General features: G+C 37.9%; 1 protein-coding gene across 2 annotated transcripts in view; it reads left to right on the forward strand.

Moving 5' to 3' along the window:
* The window catches only part of slkb (STE20-like kinase b), a 38,857-nt gene that overhangs the window by 3,598 nt on the left and 8,812 nt on the right, over nt 1-26,447 (forward strand). The window contains exons 2-13 of one of the 2 annotated variants that reach the window (XM_079812432.1): nt 222-386; nt 5,375-5,423; nt 9,862-10,011; nt 14,225-14,297; nt 14,384-14,578; nt 15,535-15,616; nt 17,188-17,319; nt 17,673-18,353; nt 19,739-19,869; nt 21,573-21,696; nt 22,390-22,569; nt 24,908-25,037. In XM_079812432.1, the coding sequence (XP_079668558.1) occupies nt 222-386; nt 5,375-5,423; nt 9,862-10,011; nt 14,225-14,297; nt 14,384-14,578; nt 15,535-15,616; nt 17,188-17,319; nt 17,673-18,353; nt 19,739-19,869; nt 21,573-21,696; nt 22,390-22,569; nt 24,908-25,037 (2,092 nt within the window). The remainder of the gene's footprint in view (nt 1-221; nt 387-5,374; nt 5,424-9,861; nt 10,012-14,224; nt 14,298-14,383; nt 14,579-15,534; nt 15,617-17,187; nt 17,320-17,672; nt 18,354-19,738; nt 19,870-21,572; nt 21,697-22,389; nt 22,570-24,907; nt 25,038-26,447) is intronic. The other variant, XM_079812433.1, reaches the window with a different exon arrangement.

The following is a 26,447-nucleotide window of genomic DNA, read 5'->3' on the forward strand; positions in this document are numbered from 1 at the left end:
ACATAGTCTGAGTCGTAGTAGTTTAACATCAGAATGTGTATAGTAAAGAATAACCTTATTTTTTAATCACTTTTCATTCTTTCTATCGCTAACAAAATGTTAGCCAAAGTGTCTGCCAACCAATTTTGCTTTTGTTTAAAGTTATAGCATACGCGCACTAAAATTGGTGATTTTATTATGTGTAAATGCCATTTTTTAACATTAATTTCATATTTATTCAGGCTCAGAACAAGCAGACAGGCATTTGTGCTGCTGCAAAAGTGATTGACACCAAAACTGAAGATGAGCTGGAGGACTACATGGTGGAGATCGACATCTTGGCATCATGTGATCATCCCAATATCGTCAAGCTGCTTGACGCATTTTACTATGAGAGCAAACTGTGGGTGAGTGGATTTTGTTTATTTTTCGTGCTTTTATTTATTCCTATTCTCTTTTCCACTGCATACGTTTGGAATCTGACTCCATTTTGTTGAATTATTTTGATCCATCTTGTTTAATTATGTTAATATGCCTCAGGAGTTTGATTGACAGGCGATCTGACTAATCATAACACCGAATCCGCCATTTTGTCCGACATACAAACCAGACAGGAGAGTTAGTAGATTAACGGCGGTGGAATTGTTAAATGGTGTGTATTGACGTATTTCCGCTGTTGAAACATACTTTCTGATGTTCATTCTTGTTTATTTCATGCTATAACTAATAGGAAGAGATGATTGGTTCACGTGCCGCACCACAGCAATCTGTCATGACACATTAAAGAGTCACAAAATGTTTATTGTTTATTTAATTTTTTTTTAAATGACAACATTTGAAAGCTGAGACTTTGTTTCATACCAAAAGTAGCCTGCTTTGCTTTGTCTGTTGCCGTTTTGTCAGTGCCCTCTTTGCTCCACAATGTATTTTTCATTGCGTTGACCATTTCCTTCCTGTGCAGTGGAAGTGGACTCGGCTTCCAGGTCACTTCAGTCCAGCTGTACTTCAGTATGGACATTAGAAAGGGGATTCATTCCTACTTATTTTTAATGGTGGTTCTCCTTACTATATTTTTTATTGTATTATTATAAATGCTTTAGTACAATGGTTTTATTTAAAATTTAAGCAAAAATACAACCTTGATGTACACTTCCATTCAAAAGTTTGGGGTTGGTAAGATTTTTTTAAATGTATTATTTTTTTATTGTCTCTTATGCTATTTTTTTTTCATCAAAAATACAGTAATTGAAAGTTCAAAATAACAGTATTTATATATATATATATAAAAAAACATATTTTTATAGCAATATAAATGTCTTTACTGTCACTTGATCAATTTAATACATCCCTGCTTAATTTTTTTAAATTTTAACGTTTTTTTTTACTGACCTCAAATCTCAATAGTGTACTTAAACTATCAAATTATTTTTCTAGCACTTAAATGTCAGTGTCATTCTGCAAAGCAAAATATATTTTAAGCAAAATATGGTTCATTATTCCCTTGATTTTGGAGTGAATATGACCTGGACATACAGTTAATATTTATTATTTTATTTATTCTTCCTGTACAGTTGGTTCCACATTGTGGTGCTGAAAGTGAGTTAGGAGTTTAGTTGAGGAGTTGAGGAGTTGGGGAGTTGGGGAGTTGGGGAGTTGGGGAGTTGAGGAGTTGGGGAGTTGGGGAGTTGGGGAGTTGAGGAGTTGGGGAGTTAAGAAGTTGGGGAGTTGGGGAGTTAAGAAGTTGGGGAGTGGTTGGGGAGTTGAGGAGTTGGGGAGTTGAGGAGTTGAGGAGTTGGGGAGTTGGGGAGTTGGGGAGTTGGGGAGTTGGGGAGTTGGGGAGTTGAGGAGTTGGGGAGTTGAGGAGTTGGGGAGTTGGGGAGTTGGGGAGTTGGGGAGTTGGGGAGTTGGGGAGTTGGGGAGTTGAGGAGTTGGGGAGTTGAGGAGTTGGGGAGTTGAGGAGTTGAGGAGTTGGGGAGTTGAGGAGTTGGGGAGTTGAGGAGTTGGGGAGTTGGGGAGTTAAGAAGTTGGGGAGTGGTTGGGGAGTTGAGGAGTTGGGGAGTTGGGGAGTTGGGGAGTTGGGGAGTTGGGGAGTTGGGGAGTTGGGGAGTTGAGGAGTTGAGGAGTTGAGGAGTTGGGGAGTTGGGGAGTTGAGGAGTTGAGGAGTTGGGGAGTTGAGGAGTTGAGGAGTTGGGGAGTTGGGGAGTTGGGGAGTTGAGGAGTTGAGGAGTTGGGGAGTTGAGGAGTTGGGGAGTTGAGGAGTTGGGGAGTTGGGGAGTTGGGGAGTTGGGGAGTTGGGGAGTTGGGGAGTTGGGGAGTTGGGGAGTTGGGGAGTTGAGGAGTTGAGGAGTTGAGGAGTTGGGGAGTTGGGGAGTTGGGGAGTTGGGGAGTTGAGGAGTTGAGGAGTTGGGGAGTTAAGAAGTTGAGGAGTTGAGGAGTTGGGGAGTTAAGAAGTTAAGAAGTTGGGGAGTTAGCAACATGTTCTTGAAAGATTTTGTGAGATTTTCCAGAAAAGGAAGACTTAGATTCACATGTCAGAATAATGTTGTGTTTTCTCACAGAAAGAACAGTGTTATTTTACCTCTCCTGTTATTTCCTTCAGCCTCATTGGGTACTGAACATTGTGGAAGAGATGTGCATATTTTACTCGGATCCTGCCGCACAGGACTGATATTGGCCTCACCCATTTCCTTATGTAGATGTAGGAGTGCCTTGATTTGGCTGTGATTCACGGAATGTTTGAACTGGATTATTCATCAGCCATTTGCTGCTCGAACAGGATAAATAACACATTGGTATCAGTAATACCATTCAGTAGTCCGTGTGAAGAAGTTTCCTCTTCATATGCATTAGTAGAAAATATAACATCAATTTCAGATGCCACTTAGTTAGTTAGTCCAGTTAGTTATCCAGACAGTGGGATCAATGGGATCAAATAAACCGAATCCTACACTTTAGAGTTGGAAAGGAAGCCTCATCTTGTGTGTCGAGTATGACCATTGTAGTTCTCGGACTGAATGACAGCACTGTGTGGGCTATTGTGTTATCATAGCCACCGGTCAAAACCAACATCTCACCCACAGTAGAACGGCGTTCAAGAGCATGAATAACAGTGACTGTTCTCAGCGCTGAATCTGTATGTACACAGTAGCATAGGCCTGTTCACACAAGGACGATAATGATAAAGATGTAGTTCTAAAAATCATTAGATTTTAATCAATCCTGCTTTAAGATCTTGAGCATTTAAAGCCACAATATGTAACCTTTGAACAGTCGTGTATTATACACTGCTCAGCCAAAAAAAGTCACTGTTTGGATATAAATTGGCAAATGCTTAAGAGTTTATGATTGGATCATTACTGCTGTGAAGACGCATTATGGCCATATTCCAGGATGACAATGTCAAGATTCATCAGCTCAAAAAGTCCAGACCTTAAATTCACTGAAAGTCTTTGGCATATGCTGGAGGAGACTTTACAGAGTGAGGGACTCTTGCATTGACAATAAAAGATCTTGACCAAAAATGTATGCACCTCTTGATGGAAATATTTTGTTATCAAGAGGCGCATACATTTTTTTATCTTGTTGTTTGGTCAAGACAAGAGCATGATGAATCTTGATTTGCTGCGTCCTAATTAGCCTACTTATACTATGACCTAAAGTATGTACTCTTTTTGTGAAGAAAAAGTACATACTTTTGAGTGTGTAGCAGAAGAGTAAGCAAGCTTTGGGACATACTACTTGTTCATCTTAAATGGACTTAGTTACGTGCATCCCGTCACCGTTTAAACTGCCCTGTCAATCTTGTCACAGTTCAAATCCTCCACATTCAATTTAATTTCCTACTGTATCGGAGAGAAATGCAGTTGCACGTTGATCTGCCATTCGCAAGTCTTTAATGCAGAGATTCTCCTCATGTGTTTTCAATTTGAATATAATGATGCATTTAAAAGTTAATGGCCAAACGTATCATTAGAAAAGTTCACAATGCTGCTGCAGGTGAAATATAATGTGGATAACATTGAATAAATATATTTTAGACAGGTTAAATACTGATAATTGATCACTCAAGCCCCTTTATCTAAACCTCTACTTAACCGTCGGACTCGCACATCCGTCAGGTTTGTTGTTTTTTGTAGTTCTAATCGAATCATCGTTTAACTCGCAATGGGTTGTGGGCAATATCAGCCGTTAGAGTGTGCGTCAATCTGCACTTCGAATTCTGACCGGAAATAGTAGACCATCCGGGAATCTTTGGAATACTCTTTTCAACTTACTACGATTTGGGATGTACTAATTCTATTTTCGAATACTATTTTGGATGGATAGTATGCGAATTGGGACGTTCCAGCGATTTTCATCCTGGAATATGGCCATGATGTGTTTTCCTACATAGTTGTTTAAGAAATTAAAACCTACACACTCCATCATTTAGGGTTAGAAGAACTGCTGCCAAACATATAACATGCTTGAGACATAATAATCACTGCAATAATGATCCAATCATAGACTCCAATCATTTGCCTTTTTAAATCCAAACAGCGACTTTTTTTGGCCAAACAGTGTATTTCAGCACCTCTTTTGTCTCTCAAGTTCTCTCGCCTAGAATATAATATAGTATTTGTAGTACCACTCCAGACTTGCGATACAGGAAACACTGTTGTCGTTCAGTATTGACTATGTAAACGGTCTCTTCCAATACCTGTCCACCCTCTCCAGATGACTAGCCCCAGCCGTGGTGTTAACAGAAACTCTAATCCTATTAGGACAGAAATGACTCAATTTCCGGCACTGTGCTAATGTGTAGAAAGCCTTCATCCTTCCTCGTGCTCACGCAGGCCTCTCTTGCTCGATCCTCTTATGTCATTCACCATATTGAGGAGGAGCAAGAAAAGCCTTCAAGACTCAGTAGCTTATTTGGCCAATCATGGCCCTGCAATGCACCACTATTGACTAATCACGGCCCTGCGTGAATTGTTTTGTAAGGCTAATAATGTGGGCAGTATGTCCTGTTGTTGGACGTTGGATACTGTAATTCTGGTTTTATCCACCGATGTGCAGCATATTCTGCTGTTTGTGGAGTTCTGCACTAAAACTGAAGTGTGTTCTAGATTTTCGAGTGAGTTGAATGAACAATGGTTTTATGAATGAGTGCACTTAGTCTGTTTTTTAAACCAGCGCCTGCAGGTTCATGTAGGTGTGTTCACGACAATAGGATAAACAGATTCGTCTACAAAAGCATAATGCTGCCATTGTGCCCGGCTGAACATTGAAAAATAAATGCAGAATGCCAATCTCTGTCTGCCTGATGAAACACAATATGGTTGCTTTTGTAAAACAGTGTGATTGTGTTTGTGTAAAGTCTCCAGTTTCATGTCCACCATGTTTCTGTGTACAGATCCTGATAGAGTTCTGCGCCGGTGGGGCCGTCGATGCGGTCATGCTCGGTGAGTTCACACAAAGCATTTGACATGCAAGGCTGCATTAGGAAAAAGGTCACTTTCGTCGGCCAGTTGCTTTCCATTACTCAACAACACATTTCATTTTTTTTTAAGGGGGAAGATGAACTTTAACTGTGCTTTGATTATTCCCACAGGGAATCAATTCTGTTCAAATTATGAGCGACAATATATCGATTATTCAGTGTCTTTTAAACAAGGTGTTTTGTAGCATTATATCTGTTGAGTCTTTATTTACACAGTGTTGGTGTTCAAAAGTTTAGGGCCAGTAATCAAATTTTTGGTTAATTTCTCTTCTTTTTGACATACAAAATGACGTAGACAATCAATCAGCCATGCAACAGTAAGTGGACATCAAATCAACAGCAACAAACAAAATAAATAAATATATAAAAATAATAAGTACGGTAGACTGGTCAGTTACACAGAAGGGTGAATGACAAAAAAATTATACAAAACAAATAAATCAGACATAATATGCAGCAGAATTTACACAGGAAAACGTGTATATTATAAATCTATTAATATATTATATATATTAATATATACATATATACGTGTGTGTGTGTGTGTGTGTGTGTGTGTGTGAGACCGTATGAGTGGGAAATGTTTTTTTTCTTAATTTTTTAAGAAATTAACTTTTTTTTTCAGCAAAGATGCATTAAATTGATCGAAATTGACAGTAAAGACACTTATGCTACAAAATATTTTTATTTCAAATGACAGCTGAAAACTCATCTCTTCTATGAGCACTTAATCTCATCTTAAAAAAAAAAAAAACTACATTTTCCTCTATTCCCTTCCTATTTAGTTTATATAGCTTAGATTAGACCATGCACGTTGTGACCGAGCCCGATCCGGCCCGACACATTAACCGAGCCCGGTTTAAACCGGACCATTTTTTAATACGTGGGTGTTCTGACGAGAACGAGCCTGTAATCAGGGAAGCGGACCGGTGTGACGCTCAGCTCAATAACCCGCTCTATGCCAGAGCAGGCATGGCTTTTATCTGTAGGCTACTGTAGCCTACTATACTTGTTGTAGCCATTAAACAATGTATTTTGTTTCATATTTATGTTTAAATATTATAGTGTTATTTTTAAATTTCATCTGATTATGAAAAGTGCAAAGATGCGAGTGGGTCAGAAATTATTTTGACCACTTCATTAAGTTTTGTTTTGTAGAAAGCCTTTCTTTAAAGTGAATTTCGTTTTTGTATAAATTGTATCTTAATTTGAATAAATGTTTCATCAGCCAATTGCCTGAATTTAATAAATAAGAAGCAAATAGGCGATAGCAGACAATAATCGTGACATGGAGGCGCCGGAGCGATCACGATTGCTCTTGAACATATTTCATAAATACACCCAAACTCAGCAGCTACTCGCCTCACAGACATGAGAAATATGTGTATAGAAAGCTTGAAATGTCTAGCTTCGAAACAAAAAGAAATAGTTTAGCAAAGCGCACTGTTCACGCGAGCCGCTCATGACTGGCGTCTCAGAGCGGTTCTGTTCAGAATGCTGCGCTTCATCACTGCATGTGCTGTGAGTTTAACATGCATTTTTAGACTAATCCTGACTTGTGCAACTTAGTACACATTTGTTTCTTAGATGTAGTATTAGTTCTTACTTTGCTAAAATATATATATTATTTTGGGCTTGGGCAGAGAGTCTAAACTCTACCAGCTTATGCTACTCTAAGCAATGTCCAAAGCTTAGTATTTCAAGCACGTTTTGTGATTTTTCTTTATGTAGGATCGCTTCCTGTATTTCTCAGTTGTAAGTCAGTTTGGATAAAAGCGTCTGCTAAATGAATAAATGTAATATGTAAATGTTGTTTTGAACTTTCGATTAATCGAAGAATCCTGGAAAAAAAAATATCAGTTTACATAAAAATTTTAAGCAGCACAACTGTTTTCAACTCAATAATAAGAAAAATATTTCTTGAGCATCAAATCATCATATTAGAGTAATTTCTGAAGGATCATGTGATTCTAAAGACTGGAGTAATGATGCTGAAAATTCAGCTTTGATCACGGGAATAAATTATATTTGAAAATATATTCAAATAGAAAAGAGTTATTTAAAGGGGTGGTAAAACACATTCTTTCGAAGGCTTGATTGTGTTTGTGGGGTGCACTGGAACATGTGATCATGCTTAGTTTTTTAAAAATTGCATTATTTTTCATATATTTTACCTTTATTCTACACTGCTCTGTCCCTCCTTGTAAAAACAATCTGATGGTTTCCGGGTTGTATGAAGCCAGTCCCTCAAAAATACGCAATGGGCTCAGATTGTTTAGCTGGCCCAGTGTGTTGTGATTCGCTAACCGCCTAGTGCACGTTTGTCGGAAACGTCACGCCCCTTCCCTTTACCGGCAGACTGTGCTTTGGTAGTATTAGAAACTATGGCGTCAATAAAACCATACCAATCTGAGCCCGAATCGGACCCAGACAATTTTAGTGAAGATGATCGAGCAGAACCTGTTCAGTCCTCAAGAGTAAAGACTGCGGATCTATAGTGATCGCTACTGAATGGCACTGTTACTTTTGTATTTTTAGAACTATTATAGCCAAATATCTGTCGCAAGAACTATTAACCCAAAACGAACACTAAAAATTGGCTTTACTAGTAGCCAAATCACACACAGAACCATGTTTAGCATGCCTGTAGATAAACAATACATAAAAGCTCTAATCAAAGAATCATTTACACTAATGCCAAGTTCGCTGTTGAGATTTAAAAAAAGTTTGTAACATTAGGTGTTTATCGTATAACGTTAAGTATGAATGAGCATTTAACAAACTGGTTTGCTGAGCCAAACAGCGTTGTCATCTGTTTACTTCCTTGCTACAACGCACAATACGAACTATTACAGGAAAACACGTCGACGAGAAATAAATCGTACTTACAGGTTGTGGCCCGTAAAAAGCTTCTGTTTTTAAATCCATCTTTCAGGACAAGCCGTTGTGCGAATCCTGCATTGAACTCGCGAAGATTGTGGAAGCTTTCCTCCGTGAAATGTGCAGCACAGAGAGCGAGATTTGGGTAATAATTATGAGGAACCGAGTTAAAAATAAATTTTAACCATTGATCCCTAACCCCCCCGTCCCTAGGAAGGCTGAACAAAGTGGACCGGCTATCCGGATGAAAATAACAGCGTTTCGTCGGCATTGCGGCAACAACATTCCAGCCTACTAAATATACCGCAACAACTCTTCCCCACAGCAATAAAAAATGGCCTCGCCCCCCTTATTTCATATTCTCGGAGGAGGGGTTTATGTAAATATTGGGGCTGGTGATGTCAGAGACCCTGGAGGAATGTCTAGTAGTCCCTACCGGCCGTTTGCTGTAGTCCTTAGAAATTGATTTCTTTAAAAGCAACTCCCTTTGCTTTAAACTTTGAACGTTGCAACTTTGCAAATGTTGTTTATGCTCAAACAGCAACATTACACACTAGCTAAAGTTAGAAAAGTGAAATCGTGTTTTACCACCCCTTTAAAACTGTAAAGATATTTCACAATAGTACTGTTTTTTACTGTATTTGTGATCAAATAAATGCAGCATTGGTGAGACTTCTTTTTAACTGTTTAAACCTTACACCAAACTGCTGAATAGTAATGTAAGCCGAAATTAACGTCAATAATCTTTCAAGTGTTTGTTGATAATGCTTGTACAGTATATCACAATATGCACATTTTATTGAAACGCCATTTAAAAACTACAAAAAATATAATGGCCCTTAATATGTCAAGTTTAAGTAGTAGACCATATCACATTGAAATATATATATTTTTTTACAGCTATAAACATTATATTTTCTCACCAGCAGATATTTTCAGTACAAAACAATGAAGTTTTTCTCATTTTAGTTGCATTTCAAGAAAGTTAAACAAAAAACCTTTTTGGCCACTATATAAAATTACTCAATATAAATGCACGTTTAATCCAGATATTATATAGTAATTCCTGTGGCAGTTCACTCAATGTGATTGCTTCTTGCTCCATGTTTAGCACAGGTAGGAAAATATGACAGCAGGGCTTAGCGGAGGATCACAAAACCAGTCAAAAATGATAATTATGTAACTTTCACGAACCTCCAGCACAGAAAATTTGCTTCATTTTGACTGAAACCAACTTGAAAAGAAGTTGTAGTTCAGTAATTGAGTCATATGTTGATTCACTAACCACTCTGACTGATTCGGTGAGTTCATTCAGTGTAGGACACATCATTTTAAATGGTAACTTTTAAATTTGTTGCAAGAACCTGCTCATGTGAGAAATTAGTTTGAGAATCAACCACTAATTTTACACAACTCAAAACTAAGATGTTAGAAAACAGGAGAGGTTATTGTAATGGGTAATATTAGCTGGTTATCTATAAATGACATGAGTGTGTTTGTGTATGTCCATATGTGTGTAGAGTTGGAAAGGCCTCTGACGGAGCCGCAGATCAGGGTGGTTTGTAAACAGACTCTGGATGCGCTGGTTTATCTGCATGACAACAAGGTCATCCACAGAGACCTGAAGGCTGGAAACATCCTGCTCACACTAGATGGAGACGTCAAACTGGGTGAGTGGATGTGCAAGAGGGTTTAGAGTAGGGATGGGTCGCGATTTTCGAATATTCGATTAGTTATTTAATTATAGAATATCGAATAGTATGTGCGATTATCGTCCAAAAAAAATCCCCATGTTGTCGGTGCTGATGTGGTGCTGACGCATTCATGTAATCAGAGGCGCTGCCAATAACACACCTAAAAGCTGCCAGTCAGCTCTCAGGGTGTTTTATACTGGACACGTTTGCTGCGGTCCGAGTCTGATTGTTCCCTCCGCCTCATCAGTGTTGGTCTGGTTTCACACTCAACTTGAACCCTGGTGCATTTGCGTTCATCTTGCGTCATCACAAACTTGCACGGGCGTGATAGAAAACAGAACGCGGGTCAATATATTGGGCTTTTTTCAATTAATTTGGTGCTATTATGTGCAGCTGAGTAAATGACACTTGGGTTTACCGTATGTGTGTCGCTTGAAGGCGGCTTTGCTGCTTGCAAACAGACTCTTTTGAGGAGACTGAATTGCCATTAATTTGCTGCCCTGATTGCACTCTATGCGCGAATACACTGCAGGCTCGCTCTCGCGATCGTATCTCCGCTAAATCATCAACACTATCATCTCTTACGTGTATGTTATTGAACTAATGACATTGTAATCGGCTAAAACGCATGCGCTGGTTACTTTCTTCCAGAACAAGTGCGCACCCGAGTGTTGTTTGCACATTCACGTGAATCACGGCTCAGCTCCGAGAGCAACCGAACTCCGGTTGTGTGTTCTCGGGGTCGGTACCTCAGTGCACACCAAGCTCTGTAGGTAAGCTTTCACATTAGCAATTTTCCATGCTAACCGTGCCCCATTCCGAACTAAAATGCCAGAGTAAAAACGCCCTGAGACAACAGAAGAATAACACATCGTCTCACACGCACGCTGTAGACTTGTGGCATTTATCAGGTAACTTGGGGCGATGTCACATTACAGTCATATGTTTCAGCATGTTACAGTAATATGGCTTGAGTTGATATAGCCTATTCCCTAATGAATTAAACAGTTTGTTATCATACAGATTGAGAGTGTGAATGGTCTCTCTCCCTCTCTCTCTCTCTCTCTCTCTGTTTATGTGTGTAGCCTATACATGCATGCATGCGGGGGAGGAGTTGCGATTTTCGAATAAAAATCGAATAATTCCCAGCGATCTTCGAATATAATTTTTGCTTGAAATGCCCATCCCTAGTTTAGAGGCTTTTTATGACCTTTTTTTTTAAGACCTGCTCAAATAAAATGAATACCATATGGAGAGGATAGACTAAGTTTGCAGGCATATTTGCTCGTAATTACCAAAAACATGGTCAAGTTGTGCTTCCCCAAGTAAAGCGTGTCTAGAGCAATGTTTATGGTAACATCCTAAATTGTAGAATGACTATAAAAACATTGATTTAGACAACTTTGCAGTTCAAATAATACAGCTTTTGACAAAAACAAAGTAAAAAAAAAAAAGATAAACCACACATTTTAGTGTTGAAACCATTTTTAAAGAAAAACAATGAGTCAGATTTATACATGAAATATACATTAATTAAATGTTGTGTTAATATGTGTGTATATATACATGTATGTATGATGTGTGTGTGCTGCACGCTTTGCTAGTTTAAAAATGTTTAGCACACATACCTAAAGCGCATGCACAGAAACAGCTGTCACAGCGTGTGTTCTAAACTAAAGTCTCTGTACCGTCTTATTGCGTTTAAAGTGTCAAAAACACACAAGGTTCACATAAACAGTTTTTGTCTTAAGTAAATGTAAACGTCTGGAAGAAATCATGTATGTGTATCAGTTTATTGGATCTGTGCATTACTGTAGTTCTTAAAGTGACAGCAGCCTGATAAAAGAATCAGTGTAAGTTTTATTCATACAGTGAAGAATATATGCAGTTTTATTTTTGTATTTGATTATTCCATTTCTTACTTGAATGCTGTTTTTATGTATACCCACTGTACCTGGAAAGTCTATTTCATTTGCATCTTTCTTTTATCATATTTGCCCTTTGTTTTTTTTCTATGCTGATGTTATCATTGCCTTCTGCAATAAAAAACATGATTCATGATTAAATTAATTATTTTCCTCAAAATTCTGTAGCCACTCCTTTATCTTGGCTGTATGCTTAGGGTTGTTGTCCTGTTGGAAGATGAACTTTCGCCCCAGTCTGAGGTCCGGAGCGCTCTGGAGCAGGTTTTCATCAAGGATGTCTCTGTGCATTGCTGCATTTATCTTTCCCTCAATCTTGACTATTTTCCCAGCTCCTACCGCTAAAAAACACCCCACAGCATGATGCTGCCACCACCATGCTTCACTGTAGGGATGGTATTGGCCAGGTGATGAGCAGTGCCTGGTTTCCTCCAGACATGATGCTTGCCATTCAGGCCAAAGAGTTCAATCTTTGTTTCATCAGACCAGAGGATTTTGTTTCTTCAGGTGCCTTTTGGCAAACTCCAGGCGGGCTGTCACGTGCCTTTTACTGAGGAGTGGCTTCCATCTGGCCACTCGACCATACAGGCCTGATTGGTGGAGTGCTGCAGAGATGGTTGTTCTTCTGGAAGGTTCTCCTCTCTCCACAGAGAAATGCTGGAGCTCTGTCAGAGTGACCATCGGGTTCTTGGTCACCTCCCTGACTAAGGCCCTTCTCCCCCGATGGCTCAGTTTGGCCGGGCGGCCAGCTCTAGGAAGAGTCCTGGTGGTTCCAAACTGCTTCCATTTACGGATGATGGAGGCTCATTGGGACCTTCAAAGCTGCAGAAATTTTTCTCTACCCTTCCCCAGATCTGTGACTCGATACAATCCTGTCTCTGAGGTCTACAGACAATTCCTTGGACTTCCTGGCTTGGTTTGTGCTCTGACATGCACTGTTAACTGTGGGACCTCATATAGACAGGTGTGTGCCTTTCCAAATCACGTCCAATCAACTGAATTCACCACAGGTGACTCCAATCAAGTTTTTGAAACATCTCAAGGATGGTCAGTGGAAACCGGATACGATACACCGGAGCTGAATTTTGAGTGTCGTGGCAAAGGCTGTGAATACTTATGTACACGTGATTTTTGTTCGTTTTTTATTTTTAATAAATTTGCAAAGATTTCAAACAAACTTCTTTCACATTGTCATTATGGGGTATTGTTTGTAGAATTTTGAGGAAAATAATGAATTTAATCCATTTTGGGATAAGGCTGTAACATAAAATGTGGAAAAAGTGAAACGCTGTTGTGCAAGAATATGGATGTAGTATTGAAACAAAATGTATATTGTGGCGGGCAGCGAGGCTGAGGGACCGTGAGAGCGGGACGAGGCCGCGCTCATTATTATGATGACGCGGAGGAGTGACGGGAGTATAAAGGAGGAGCGACGACAGTGAAGGACGAGAGAGGACCAGGCCTGGACTATGATTTGTATTTTTATTTATGGTTTTGTTTATGTATGTGTGCGGCAGTCGTCCGTGAGGGGCTGCCGCTTTTACTTTCACTTTGTTTGTTTATTTGATTAAAGTTTATTGTTTATTGTTCGCCGGTTCCCGCCTCCTTCTTCCCACACGAACAAACATCGTTACATATATATATATATTTTTAAAGATAATAACTTGAAGTTAAACTCATTCAACAGCATTTGTAGCTATGTCGTTTTACAAAAAAAAAAAAATATATATATATATATATTTAATATAAATGGTATAAATGTGCGCTATTACTTCAGCGTGAACTGCTTTGAAACTGCGAGCACGTAGAACACGCAACAGCAACACGTTTAACACATTTCTCATAACAAGACTTTTTATGGCCTTAAATGGAACTGTGGGGACCCTGCTGAGTACAGGTTAGGTGTGATCTTGAACTTTATTAGAGTAATGGTGGAGTGTTTTTAGTTTTTGTCGCAGTTGTATAGAATCCGAAAATGAGCAGCTTCACATTTACGTAATAACATGACAAAGAGACACAAAAAGATACAGAGAGGAACTGAAGAGGGTCATTTACATGTCAGGCTAAACCGCAGCTTGTGTAAACATTACGTCATTGACCAGATGTAAATTATTCTGTGATGTTGGTGTACAAAACCTACCTAAATGGACACTTAAACCACTGAATGTCATGGCATTAGATCACAAACTATCAAAGAAAGCAGCATTTATTATGAAGAAATTTTACGCAGAACGTTTCCCAAAAAGCATATTTTCTGTACCTTTCAGCGGACTTTGGAGTGTCAGCCAAGAACACAAAGACGATCCAGCGTAGAGACTCTTTCATTGGAACCCCTTACTGGCAAGTTAGAGTTTCATAAAATGAAACCACTTGTACTTGCGCACATTGGCATTGCTGGCACTTTGATATCACTCTCTTTCATTCAGGATGGCTCCAGAGGTTGTGATGTGCGAGACGTCTAAGGACAGGCCGTATGACTATAAGGCTGACATTTGGTCTCTGGGAGTCACTCTGATCGAGCTGGCCCAGGTCGAACCGCCCAACCACGAGATGAACCCAATGAGAGTTCTGCTCAAGATCGCCAAAGCTGACCCTCCTACTCTCCAGCAGCCTTCAAAATGGTACAAAACCATGTGATTTGTTGTGTATGTGTATACACTACCGTTCAAAAGGTTTTGACCGGTAGGATTTTTTTCATGTTTTTAAAAGAAGTCTCTTCTGCTCACCAAGGCTGCATTTATTTGATTACAAATACAGTAAAAACAGTGATATTGTGAAATGTTTTATAATGTAAAATAACTGATTTTACAGCTATTAATAAGGATTTTATAACTATTTTAATATATTTTAAAATGTAATTTATTCCTGTGATCAAAGCTGAATTTTCAGCATCATTACTCCAGTCTTCAGTGTCACATGATCCTTCAGAAATCATTCTGATATGATGATTTATTTTTATTTCAACATTAATAATAATAATAATAATAATACATGTTTCTTGAGCAGCAAAACATAAAATATAATCTATATGTAAAAATAGGGGAAACGAGCCTCCACAATTAAGTATACAATAAATATAAATAAAAAAAACTCTAATATTGACCCATAACCAATCCTAAAGAAAATCTCCTTTAAAATGATATTAAAATGTAATATTAAATTATTAGTGTTTTCAAAGAATAACTTTAAGAGAGCGTTAAATGGTGGCAAAAATAATCTAAATGTAAAAATAGGGGAAAGATTCACAATTAAATATACAATGAATAAAAAAAAATATTCAAATTTTTTTTTTAACTGAGATGGTACAGATTAATTTTAATATTAATTTTAAAATCGTATATAATTAATTAATTCATTAGTGTGTGTGTGTGTGTGTGTGTGTGTGTGTGTGTGTGTGTGTGTGTGTTTTCTCATGATCTTAAAACCCTGAAATTAGATTTGTAGACAAATATAATTATGTAATTTTTATTTATTTACTTACTTACTTACTTGCTTACTTATAGCCTTTTTGTCACAATATTACACCCACACTTCCATTAGGTTTACTTTTAATGGCTTTCTCTTCATCCATCTGCAGGTCTCCTCAGTTCAGTGACTTCCTGAAACACGCGCTGGATAAGAACGTGGACAACAGGTGGAACACAGCACAACTTCTTCAGGTGAATTGACTTTTCCCACCTTTATTTCAACACTTATAATCTAAGGCCATATCCACTCGAGCTTGCCCTAACCTGAGCCAGTATTGCAGCAGCCCCTCGTTCGCCGTCGTCACCCTGCTGCTCGGCCACCTGCTGGCCCAGGTGCCTTTCTCGCCACATGAATCAGCAGCTGTTCATTTATTTGTCTGTGTCAGGCACTTTCTGCACCAGCCTTCATCCTTTAGAGTTGACGTCAGCAAAGGAGATTTTGTTTCTGAAGCTTTAAGTAGGTCAGCCTAGCACTGACTGCGCACACGCACATTCACAAGTGCTCAACACTTCAGGGGAGATTCTGCTCTCTGAAGAGGCAACATGGGCTTGAAAATACAGAACTCAGGTTTTCCTCCAATTAAGTTGATTGTATCAAAGAAGCTGCACATTCTCTTACCAGCTATTGACTGTCTGCAGGAGGTGTCAAAGCTAAGAAAGGTAAGAGCTGGAGACTGGGATCCTCATGGGACGATTTCCTCTTGTCTGTCGGGTAGTTGGGTTGCAGCAATTCTTGTTTACAATGCAATAAATCTTAAAGGCACTAAATTAGGCTTCATTTTTTCTAAGCCAAATAGTGATGCACATTATATCAGATAATCAGTCAATATTAGAGTTTTAATTTTTGTATTATTTTATTGGAAATCTAATTTTGAAGGCTCATTTCTACTTATTTTTACATTTCGATTTTACCTTCATTTAATGCTCACTTAAAGTTAATAATTGAAAACTAATAATTGAATGGCACTGTTATTTATTTTAATTTATTTTAATTTATTTTAATTTTACTTAGCCATCTGTTTTCTAACAGGCTTCAAAATTTAATGATTTATGTCAAATAAATTTGTGTAAATATGGTATTATATTATATTATACTATATTACATTATATATTTACTTTTTAGACTGTTTTCTTAATTCCTTCAAAAATGTATTTATATATTTCTCATTGTTTTGTTTTATTCTACACACTTGACTAATTTTTTTTCTCAATATCTTTGAAAACTTATAATACTGTTAAATTTAATCTTACAAGCAAATCTCAAATTTTTATGCTTTTTTTTCACATTGTACAATGTTATTTTACTTCTGACATTTACAGTGTTTGATATAATTTATGTTTCATATTACATTTATATTTAGTTAATATAGTGCAATTTTAGTACAATTTTAATAGCAAACATATTTGGATTATTGGCCATAACATCGAAATAATTATTGTCTTATTGGTTTTGGCCAGATTTTTTATATTCCTCATTCAAAATATATTAGGGGGAGGGACATTAACATAAAGCAGACACTTAAAAAAAAAACTAATAATTTTTTGTATTAATATAATACATTTTTAAATAAATGTATTATTTTCTTAAAATTGCAAATAACATCAGAGAAATGATAAAATTCCACAATTTTCAAGAATTTGTCTGGAACAGAGTAATCTGACTGCTTTTTTTAAATGTTAAAATTAATAGTATCTTATTAAAAATTACACATGAAAATATTATATGTGTGTTGTAGTAATAGTAGTTCCCTTCATCTGTGCAGCACCCGTTTGTGACTAGTGTAACTGACAACAGACCCCTGCGCGAGCTCATCGCTGAGGCCAAGGCGGAGGTCACAGAGGAGTTAGAGGAGCTGAAGGAGGAAGAGGAGGAAGAAGATCATGAAGGAAACCTGGTAAGAGATTATAAAGACTGCCAACACATTTAAAACACTTTTCATAGCAAGATTAAACAAAGTCTGGATGAATGTTGGTCAGTTGAATGTCCTGAGGTAGAGTTGGAATTCATTTCACAGCTGCATGTTTATTTTTTTTCCTTCTTCAATATTGCACATTTGAATATTTAAATTAAATCTGTAAGCCTGATTGCTTCGTTATAAGCAGGAAAGAGTTGCGTGATAAAGTTTAATGTTTGGGCTTTGTTTTGATTCCTTACAAAATGTATGAGCAACAGTAGCAGTGATGCTTGTCTTAGTTGTACATCTTTGCTGCACATCCACTGACTTGTTCAAAACGACCTTTCCCTCAGGTTCGCGGACACAAGCGCGCACCATCTGACGCTAGCATCGGAAGCTCTGAAGACGAGAAGCTCCCGCAGTCGCCATCCACCTTGGAGCCTGTTCCTGAAAAGATAGAGGAAGTCGCTACACCCAAGCTACCAGATGATAATCTTATAGCTGGAGTAAAGAAGGAAGAAGAACCTCTGAAGGTGGACGAGAACCACATCCAGGATGTAACGGTACCTGGATCCAAGGAACAAGCTCTGGAAGTGTCTCAAGAACCTAAAGCTGAAGAAAAGGCTGTAGAAGCAGAGGTTGTTCTTCCAGAGTCTCCTGCTGACACAGAGCAACCAGCCAAACCTGATTTAGAGAAACTGGAAGAGAATAAGGAGGTGGTGGGCAACGGTGAGCTCATAAAGGAAGTGCCTGCTTCAGACATTGCTTCACTGGAGACTCCAACAGAGCCCACTAAACAAGCTGAGCCTGATGAGCCCAGCCCAACATCTCCAGTGAAAGAAGTAGAGAAGGTTGAGGAAATGGAGAAACCTGCACTGGTGGAGAATCAAAGCCCAGTGAAGCCCAGATATGTGAAGAAGCAGGACTCCGACTCGGGAATAAGTTCGACAGCTGACAACAGCAGCATAGACCTGAACTTATCCATCTCCAGCTTTATTAGCAAGTCCAAGGAGCCAGGATCCATCTCTCAACAGGTGACCTTCTGAATTCTGTCATTACTTTATACTCGCTAGTCATCAGACAAGGAAACATCGCAAGATTAGTGTAGTCAGTATACTCTCTGATTTAAATTTCAGGTGTTAAAGTAAGGAATAATCAACAACGTGCCTTTAGAATTATTCAAATAATAATGCATAACCGAGGTGGTAATGCGGCCACGACGTGAAGTGCATTTTTCTAATATTTCAGTGACCCTCAGTCAATTATTCCGCGATTACCACGCCTCAAGAAATGTTGTTTTTCAAGACATTCGTCAGGTTTTTGTCCCTGATCATAGTTGTGATGTTGCCCATCCCAGCAGATCTTGGTTTGTGTGTGTGACGGAGGGATTCCTGACGCTGTTTTGACTCCTTTACACATTTGATAAGCTCTTCACGAGTTCTCAGCTGGTCAAAGTACTACGCTACGCACATACAACGAGCACATTTATCCCAGAACACCGCATTGTTTTGGATGTTCGACAAGTTTCATCGAGAAATATATGTAATAAACGATGACCAATCAGGTTGTGAACATGTATCCCTATGCCATTAGGTTCAGTGTTAAAATGCCAATGCGAGTGGCTGAGCGCTAAGTGGACCAGTACTTTTTTTGGTTTTGGACCAAGCGAACTGAACTACAATTGTGAACGCGGCCTAAAACACTCTTGTGTGTAGGACTAATTTCTTACGCCTCTCATCCACAGAGCGTTGCTTATTCCGAAACGTCATTTTAGATATGCTGACTTATGTTGACTTATGCTGTTATTAGAGAGAGAGGAAGCATGAGGGAAAGAGACTGATTGATTTACTGATTAAGCGATTAATATGTTTAAATATTTTAAATGAAATAGATTAAAAAGGTGTGAATTATTAATTCAGTGAACATTTCCATAGCCAAAACATTTAAATATAGTGTAAAAAATATATATTTTGTGAAATTATTAGTGGAAATTTAGTGCAAAAAGCCATGTCTTCATTATTTTGGATTTATTAATTAATTAATTTATACTGAGTTTAAGTTTCATCATGGATTCATACATCTATAGGCTAAAATAAAAATTAATTAAATTATTAAAAAATATATATATATTGTGAATTATTTATTTAACAAAAGTCTGTGTAACAAAATGACATGCATTTTATTTATTTATTTTACTGGGTTTAAGTTTTAACATTTAAACATTTTGAATCTTTAGGCTACAAGGCTGTTTGGTCAAAACAATATGTTGTTTTACTTGATTTTTACTGAAGAACAAATAAATTAAGGCTATTTAATCCACAAAGTATCGTATATTCAAAAGGCTGAAAAACATCAGGAATTGTTTTTTTATTCAGTATTTCCAAACAGTATTAAACAGTATGTTTTGTTGTTGTTCTAGGACAACAAGAGGCAGAAAAAAACTCTGAAAAAGACTCGCAAGTTCATCGTGGATGGTGTGGAAGTCAGCGTGACGACATCAAAGATCATCACAGACAATGACACCAAAAGCGAGGAGATGAGATTCCTCCGGTGAGCCATCAGCTGTTTAACGGCTCTGTTTGCGTCATATTTGCATTCATTGATAAAACTTTGGGTTTGCTTATTTCATGTTGTAACAGAAATTTCTGCCTCTCTTCTCATTCTCCTGTGTTGGTAAATGCACACAGTCTGGTAGTGGGTTTAAGTGTCCACTCATCTTTCACGGCTGGGTGATATAAAAGAGGTGTTGGGCTGTTTTCATACCGCAAAGTGACAAAAAGTTTCCTGTGCAGTGTTTATTAGTATGTTTTACATAAAACAAGCTGAGTGATACATCCTGTTCCTGCCTGGGAGCGCTTCCTGTTAGACTGGATAGTGTCATTTCCAGAATAGTTTGTCCACTATTTTTTTACGTCTAGAATCAATCTTAAACAATTTATAGATTATAATTACTATTATTATTTGGTTATCCTAAAATTATTGTCATTATAAGAAAAGTATGGGACTAAGAAAACAATAAAAATACAGTCATAGTCTTTAAAGTCGTGATATAAATACAATCTTTACCTACTTAAAGGGATAGTTCACCCAAAAATGAAAATTAGCCCATTATTTACTCACCCTCAAGCCATCCTAGGTGTATATGACATTCTTCTTTCAGACGAATACAATCTTGAGTTATATTAAAAATGTCCAGGCTAATCCAAGCTTTATAATGGCAGTGAATGGCAGCCCAAAATTTGAAGCCCAAAAAAGTGCATCCATCCATTATAAAAGTGCTCCACACGGCTCTGGGGGGCTTATAAAGGCCTTCTGAAGGGAATTGATGGGTTTTTGTAAGAAAATATCCATATTTAACACGTTATAAAATAGAATACCTAGCTTCCGGTGAACGGCCTTCCATATTCCATATATTTACGTAAAAAACGTAACTGGCGTGACGTATAACGTCAGACATAGCGCGGGCGTTTTGAACTATGAGAGGCGTTACACTTTCTTTGTAGGTTGAATTACTTTTATAATGGATGGATGCACTTTTTTGGGCTTCAAATTTTGAGCTCCCATTCACTGCTATTATGAAGCTTGGATTAGCCAGGACATTTTTTAATATAACACAGATTTTATTCGTCTGAAAGAAGAATGTCATACACACCTAGGATGGCTTGGGTGAGTAAATCATGGGCTAATTTTCATTTTTGGGTGAACTATCCCTTTAATGCATGATCCTCTGCAATGGTTCCAGTTTATACTTGTCACATTTCAGAAGTAAAATGGGTTGTGAATGCGGTTTAATGTTGACTGGAATAAGTAATAAAATGCCTTTTTACTCAGTGATGTTTCTAAATTGGCTTTTGCTGTTGAATTTATGGATTTAAAGGGTTAGTTCATCCACAAAAACCAAAAAAAATCTGTCGTTAAATACTCACCCTCATATCCAAACCCATAACTTTTGTTCATCTTTGGAACACAAATGATCCTGTTAGAAGAAGATATTTAGAAGATTATGGGAAACCAAACAGTTGATGGGCCCCATTGAAATACTATTGAAGTCAATGGTGCCCATCAACTATTTGGACATGCTTAAAAAATATTTTCTTTTGTGTTCAGCAGAAGAAAGACATTCCTACAGGTTTGAAACAACTTGAGGTTGAGCAAATGGTGACAGAAGGGGTTAAACAGTGAACAGGTTAAACACCATAGGTGGGTCTGTTGTTGGATCAGTGTAAAATGGTTGTTAAACGTGTGTGTTTCAGGCGTCAGGAGCTGAGGGAACTGAGATTTCTGCAGAAAGAGGAGCATAGAGCACAAACTCAGCTCAGCAACAAACTCCAGCAGCAGAGAGAGCAGATCTACAGACGCTTCGAACAGGAAGTCACGGTGAGCCAGAACAAACAAAGACAATAGGATAGGAATCGATGTTTCATTGATGAAACTGGATCATATCAAGGATCCAATAGCAATCAAATCAAGGATACAGAAGAAAAGTGCCTCCTTCTATACTGAAATACTTCCTGATTTCCAGGACAAAAATAATACAAGACAACTCTTCACTTTAAAATGGCACCTTGAAACCACAGTCAACCAAAGCCTGCCAAGAAACTCTTCTGATGTGATTTATGATTTTAAAGGTTTTTGTTTTTACATTAATAGCCTTAGATAGTTAGTTAGTTGATTGCTCTCCTGAGACAAGTGGTGATACCAGTCCCAGAAACACTGGCAGGAATCACTGAATTACATCACATGCTTAACAGCTTCATTATTTTTGGAGTGTGTAATCTGTGCCTGACTATTAAGGGGAGGTCAGTATTTTAAGCCACCTGTGCCAGATGACCTGGTCAACATTCATTTTCCTGTTCATTTTTTTTAAACTAAATTAACTTTTTACTAAATTTTGGTTGTCTTCAGGCAAAGATCTCTAGATTCTCATGTTCTCAAATATTTGTCTTTTCTAATGCAACATTTTGGAGTAATATATATTTGTTTTGCATGTCTATTTCTATATATTCAGTGTTTTTAATGGCGATTCTTGTAGATCTGCTTTATAATTTCCGTGTTTTCTTGTCTCACTAGAGTAAGAAGCGTCATTATGATACGGAGGTGGAGAATATGGAACGGCAGCAGAAACAGACCATCGAGCGTCTGGAGCAGGAACACACCGATCGTCTCCGAGACGAAGCCAAACGCATTAAAGCTGAGCAGGACAAAGAGCTCTCCAAGTTTCAGAACATGCTCAAGAACCGCAAGAAAGAGGTATGGACGAGAATATGATGCCAAAAAAAGGTTTGAATTTAAATAAGCAAATGCTTAAGAGTCTATGATTGGATCATTATTGCAGTGATTATTATGTTTCTAGTATGTTACATGTTTGGCATCAGTTCTTCTAACCCTATTTGATGGAGTGTGTAGCTTTTAATTACTTAAACATCCATGGAAGACACATCATGGCCATATTCCAGGATGACAATGTCAAGATTCATCAGCTCAAAGTGTGAAAGAATGGTTGGGAGGGAGCATGAAGGATCATCTTCACACATGAACTGGCTCCTGTCCAGACCTTAAATTCATTGAAAGTCTTTGGGATGTGCTGGAGGAGACTTTACAGAGAGCTGGACTCTTGCAATACAAGATCTTGACCAAAAACTGATGCACCTCTTGATGGAAATAACATCACAATATTTATTTCCATCAATAGGTGCATCATTTTTGGGTACATAATAATCACTGCAATAATGATCCAATCATAGACTTTGGAATTTAAATCCAAACAGCGACTTTTTTGGGTTGGGCAGTGTGTGTGTGTATATACATGTATATCAATATCTGGGAAAAATAACGTGATTTGATTTCTGGAGATTTTGGCCATCTGGGTTTTGTGATCTAACTGACTGTTACAGGATGTTGCTCATGTGATGACAGTCTCACCAGCGCCGCCCTGCAGGACGTAAGCGGCATGTCTGTTGACTGTGTGCTGTGAAACATGAAATCTGCTTTCCTTTACTTTCTTTCCTTTTTACTGCCAGTGTTTGGTCTCAACTAGGGATGTCAAGGTACCAAAATTATAGTAGTCGGTACCGATACCATACAAATTTTACTGTACTCTGTACCAATTTTGGGTCCAACACTGAATGTTTGTTATAATTTTTTTATTTATTTAACTATTTTTAAAAAATGTATTAAATGTATTAAGTTTATTATTTATGATGATAATCATTATAAGTAAATAATACATAAACATTTACAGGCTCTATGCTGTTTAAAAGTAAAAGATCACGTGAAAAATAATCAACCATCTAGGCATAATTATTATTATTAGTAGAGACATATTATTATTACATAGAGACTTAGCTAAACCTACTGTACAACAGTAGCCTAATATATTCTGTCAATTACATTTGAACATACAAACAGAACTTTTATTTTGACGGGTTGCCGTGAAGACCTTTGAGTGTCTGTGTTCTACATATGACAGTTTTCTCAAATGAAACAGTAAATTCTCATAAAGTGACGGTTCATGCGTTCGTGTCCTCATAAAGCGACACACGGCAGAGACTACAGCGCGCCCGCCCGTGTACAGAGACGCAGAACATGCAGGAGTAATATTTAAATAGTATTTTGCAGTTTAATATTCACAGTCTGGAGCCCTGCGCAACACAAAAGCGCCTGAATGCAGCTGTGGGTACCGAATATACTCGGGAGTCGGTACTACCGGTGCTACAGAAATGCTGGTATCGTCACATTTTTATAATTTCAGTACCGACTTGGTACCAAAGTACCGGTACTTGTGACATCCCTAGTCTCAACTGCAGGAGTTTGGCCAGTATTAAACCATACGCATGGTTCAAGCAGTTCTTTTCAACAGAACTGTCATTTCAGTAATGTCAACATGGAATGGAAGTTACGATAGTCTTTTCAGTCCTATTTTGACGTTCATCAAAGTGAAACGGCTTCTCGAACAAGAAGAAATGTAGGGCGGGACTTGATTTTGTCCATGGGGATTTGATTGGATGGTTGTGGTTTGCTATTGGTGGATCTCATGTGAGTGACAGGTTGCTCCGCCCTCACGCCAGTAAACACATCATCAGAGAAGAGATGAGCTGCAAAAGGGAGGGCAATTGTTTTGATTAAAGATTATGAGGGCACATGAATTTAAAAAAAAATTGTGCAGGGATAATTCATGTATAATAAATACTGCAATATTCCATAAAAAATAAGAAAGATCAATTTATTTAGATTCCATGGTGATTTTTAATGAATGTGATTAATGTAGCGTTTACCACACGTTTTCCCCCTAATAAATAATAATAAAATGCTATTCTAAAAACCCATTACAAATTCCTATGCAGAATTAGCCCTCAGGGATGGTCTATGAATTGATGTAATGACCGACTGAGCTCTATTCACGTTGACTTTAAATATAGGCCCATTTAGAGGAATGATTAGTGATTAACAGTTGAGGTCAGGAGTCTTTCATTCATCCAAATGAACTTGAGCCTTGAGTTTTTCTGTTTGGGACACACTGTCGAAAGTGAAAATGAATGTATACTGTTTCAATGATAGTTGTTAATGCTGTGTTTGTGTGTGTTTAAAGGAGCAGGAGTTTCTTCAGAAGCAGCAGCAGGATCTGGACAGCGCTCTGAAGAAGATCATTCAGCAGCACAAGCATGAGCTGGCCACGATCGAGAGAGACTGTCTCAACAGCAAGCAGCAGCTCCTGAGAGGTCAGACTGACATTCCCGCTCAATATTAGCTTTAGAAGTGTCATTCTCATCCTCCCCAATGGAGCGTTCACAGCTTTTGCTGTGTTAGCAGTTCAGACGGGCTCTAGTCAGCTGTTTGTGTGGTCAGCAGCAACATCCCACATTATTAGAGACATAATACACTGCACACTACTGTTTAAAAGTTTGGGGTCAGAGTTTTCTTTTTAATTCATTTAGAAAGAAATGAACACTTTTATTCAGCAAGGAATTAAATTGATCAAAAGCGACAGTAAAGACATTTATGATGTTACAAAAGATTTCTTTTTCTAGTAAATGCCGTTCTTTTGAACTTTCTATTCATAGACATATTCAGAGAAAATTTTTTTATTACGGTTTCAACAAGAATGTTAAGCAGCACAAGTGTTTTCAACATTGATAATAATCATAAATGTTTGTTGAGCAGCAAATCATCATATTAGAAAGATTTCTGAAGGATCATGTGACACTGAAGACTGAAATAATGACGCTAACAAAGAGAGCAAAAGAGACTTCTTTCAAAAACATTAAAATATCTCACCAACCCCAAACTTTTAGTGAATGTCTCAATATTGGTTATCAGACAGTATTAGAGATTTCTCTTGTAATTTATAGATATCATCTGATATTGGGCATATTTAATGGTGCATTCCCATGTTTTTTAACTTTTGCCATCATATCACTTCATGTTAATATTAAAGTTTATTTAATAACACTTTTAAATGTAATATTTATCAATTTCGCCAGAATCGGACAAACCACCATTTTGAATTTTGTCATAAATTGCTATATTTTTTAAAATATTTGACACATCTGCACATAATTTGGTATGCATGATTGACAGCATCGCCTGAACGTACCTGAGAAGTTTCAAAACAGCGCCAGCTAGTTTTCTAGAGATATCGTTTTTTTGGCCAAAACGTTTATAACTTTTGAAAACATTGTCCAAATGTTGTGTCATTTTGTTCCCTGGCTTATGCCGATTCCGATGATATCTCATTTGTCATTTTCCAAACATGTGACTGTCCGCCATATTGAAACAAGTGAAACATTGTTTTTTTGCTACTCTTCCTTAAAGGTCCTGTTTTTCGTGTTTTTTTGAAGCTTTGATTGTGTTTACAGTGTGCAATATAACTTGTGTTCATGTTTCGCGTGTAAAAAAACACAGTATTTTTCACACAATTTACTTATCTGTATACTGCTGTTTTCACTGTCCTCAAAACGGCTTGAAAGATTTCCTCGTTCTATAAAGTCCCTCCTTCAGAAACACGTAACGAGTTCTGATTGTGCCAGCGGTTCCCGTGTTGTGATTCGACAGCAGCTTAGCGCACGCAGAGCGCACGTTACCGGAAAGGTCACGCCTCTCACCATAACGGGGATGCATGCGCTCAATGA

Source organism: Gobio gobio, assembly GCF_949357685.1.
Source record: "Gobio gobio genome assembly, chromosome: 3".
Taxonomy (NCBI): domain Eukaryota; kingdom Metazoa; phylum Chordata; class Actinopteri; order Cypriniformes; family Gobionidae; genus Gobio; species Gobio gobio.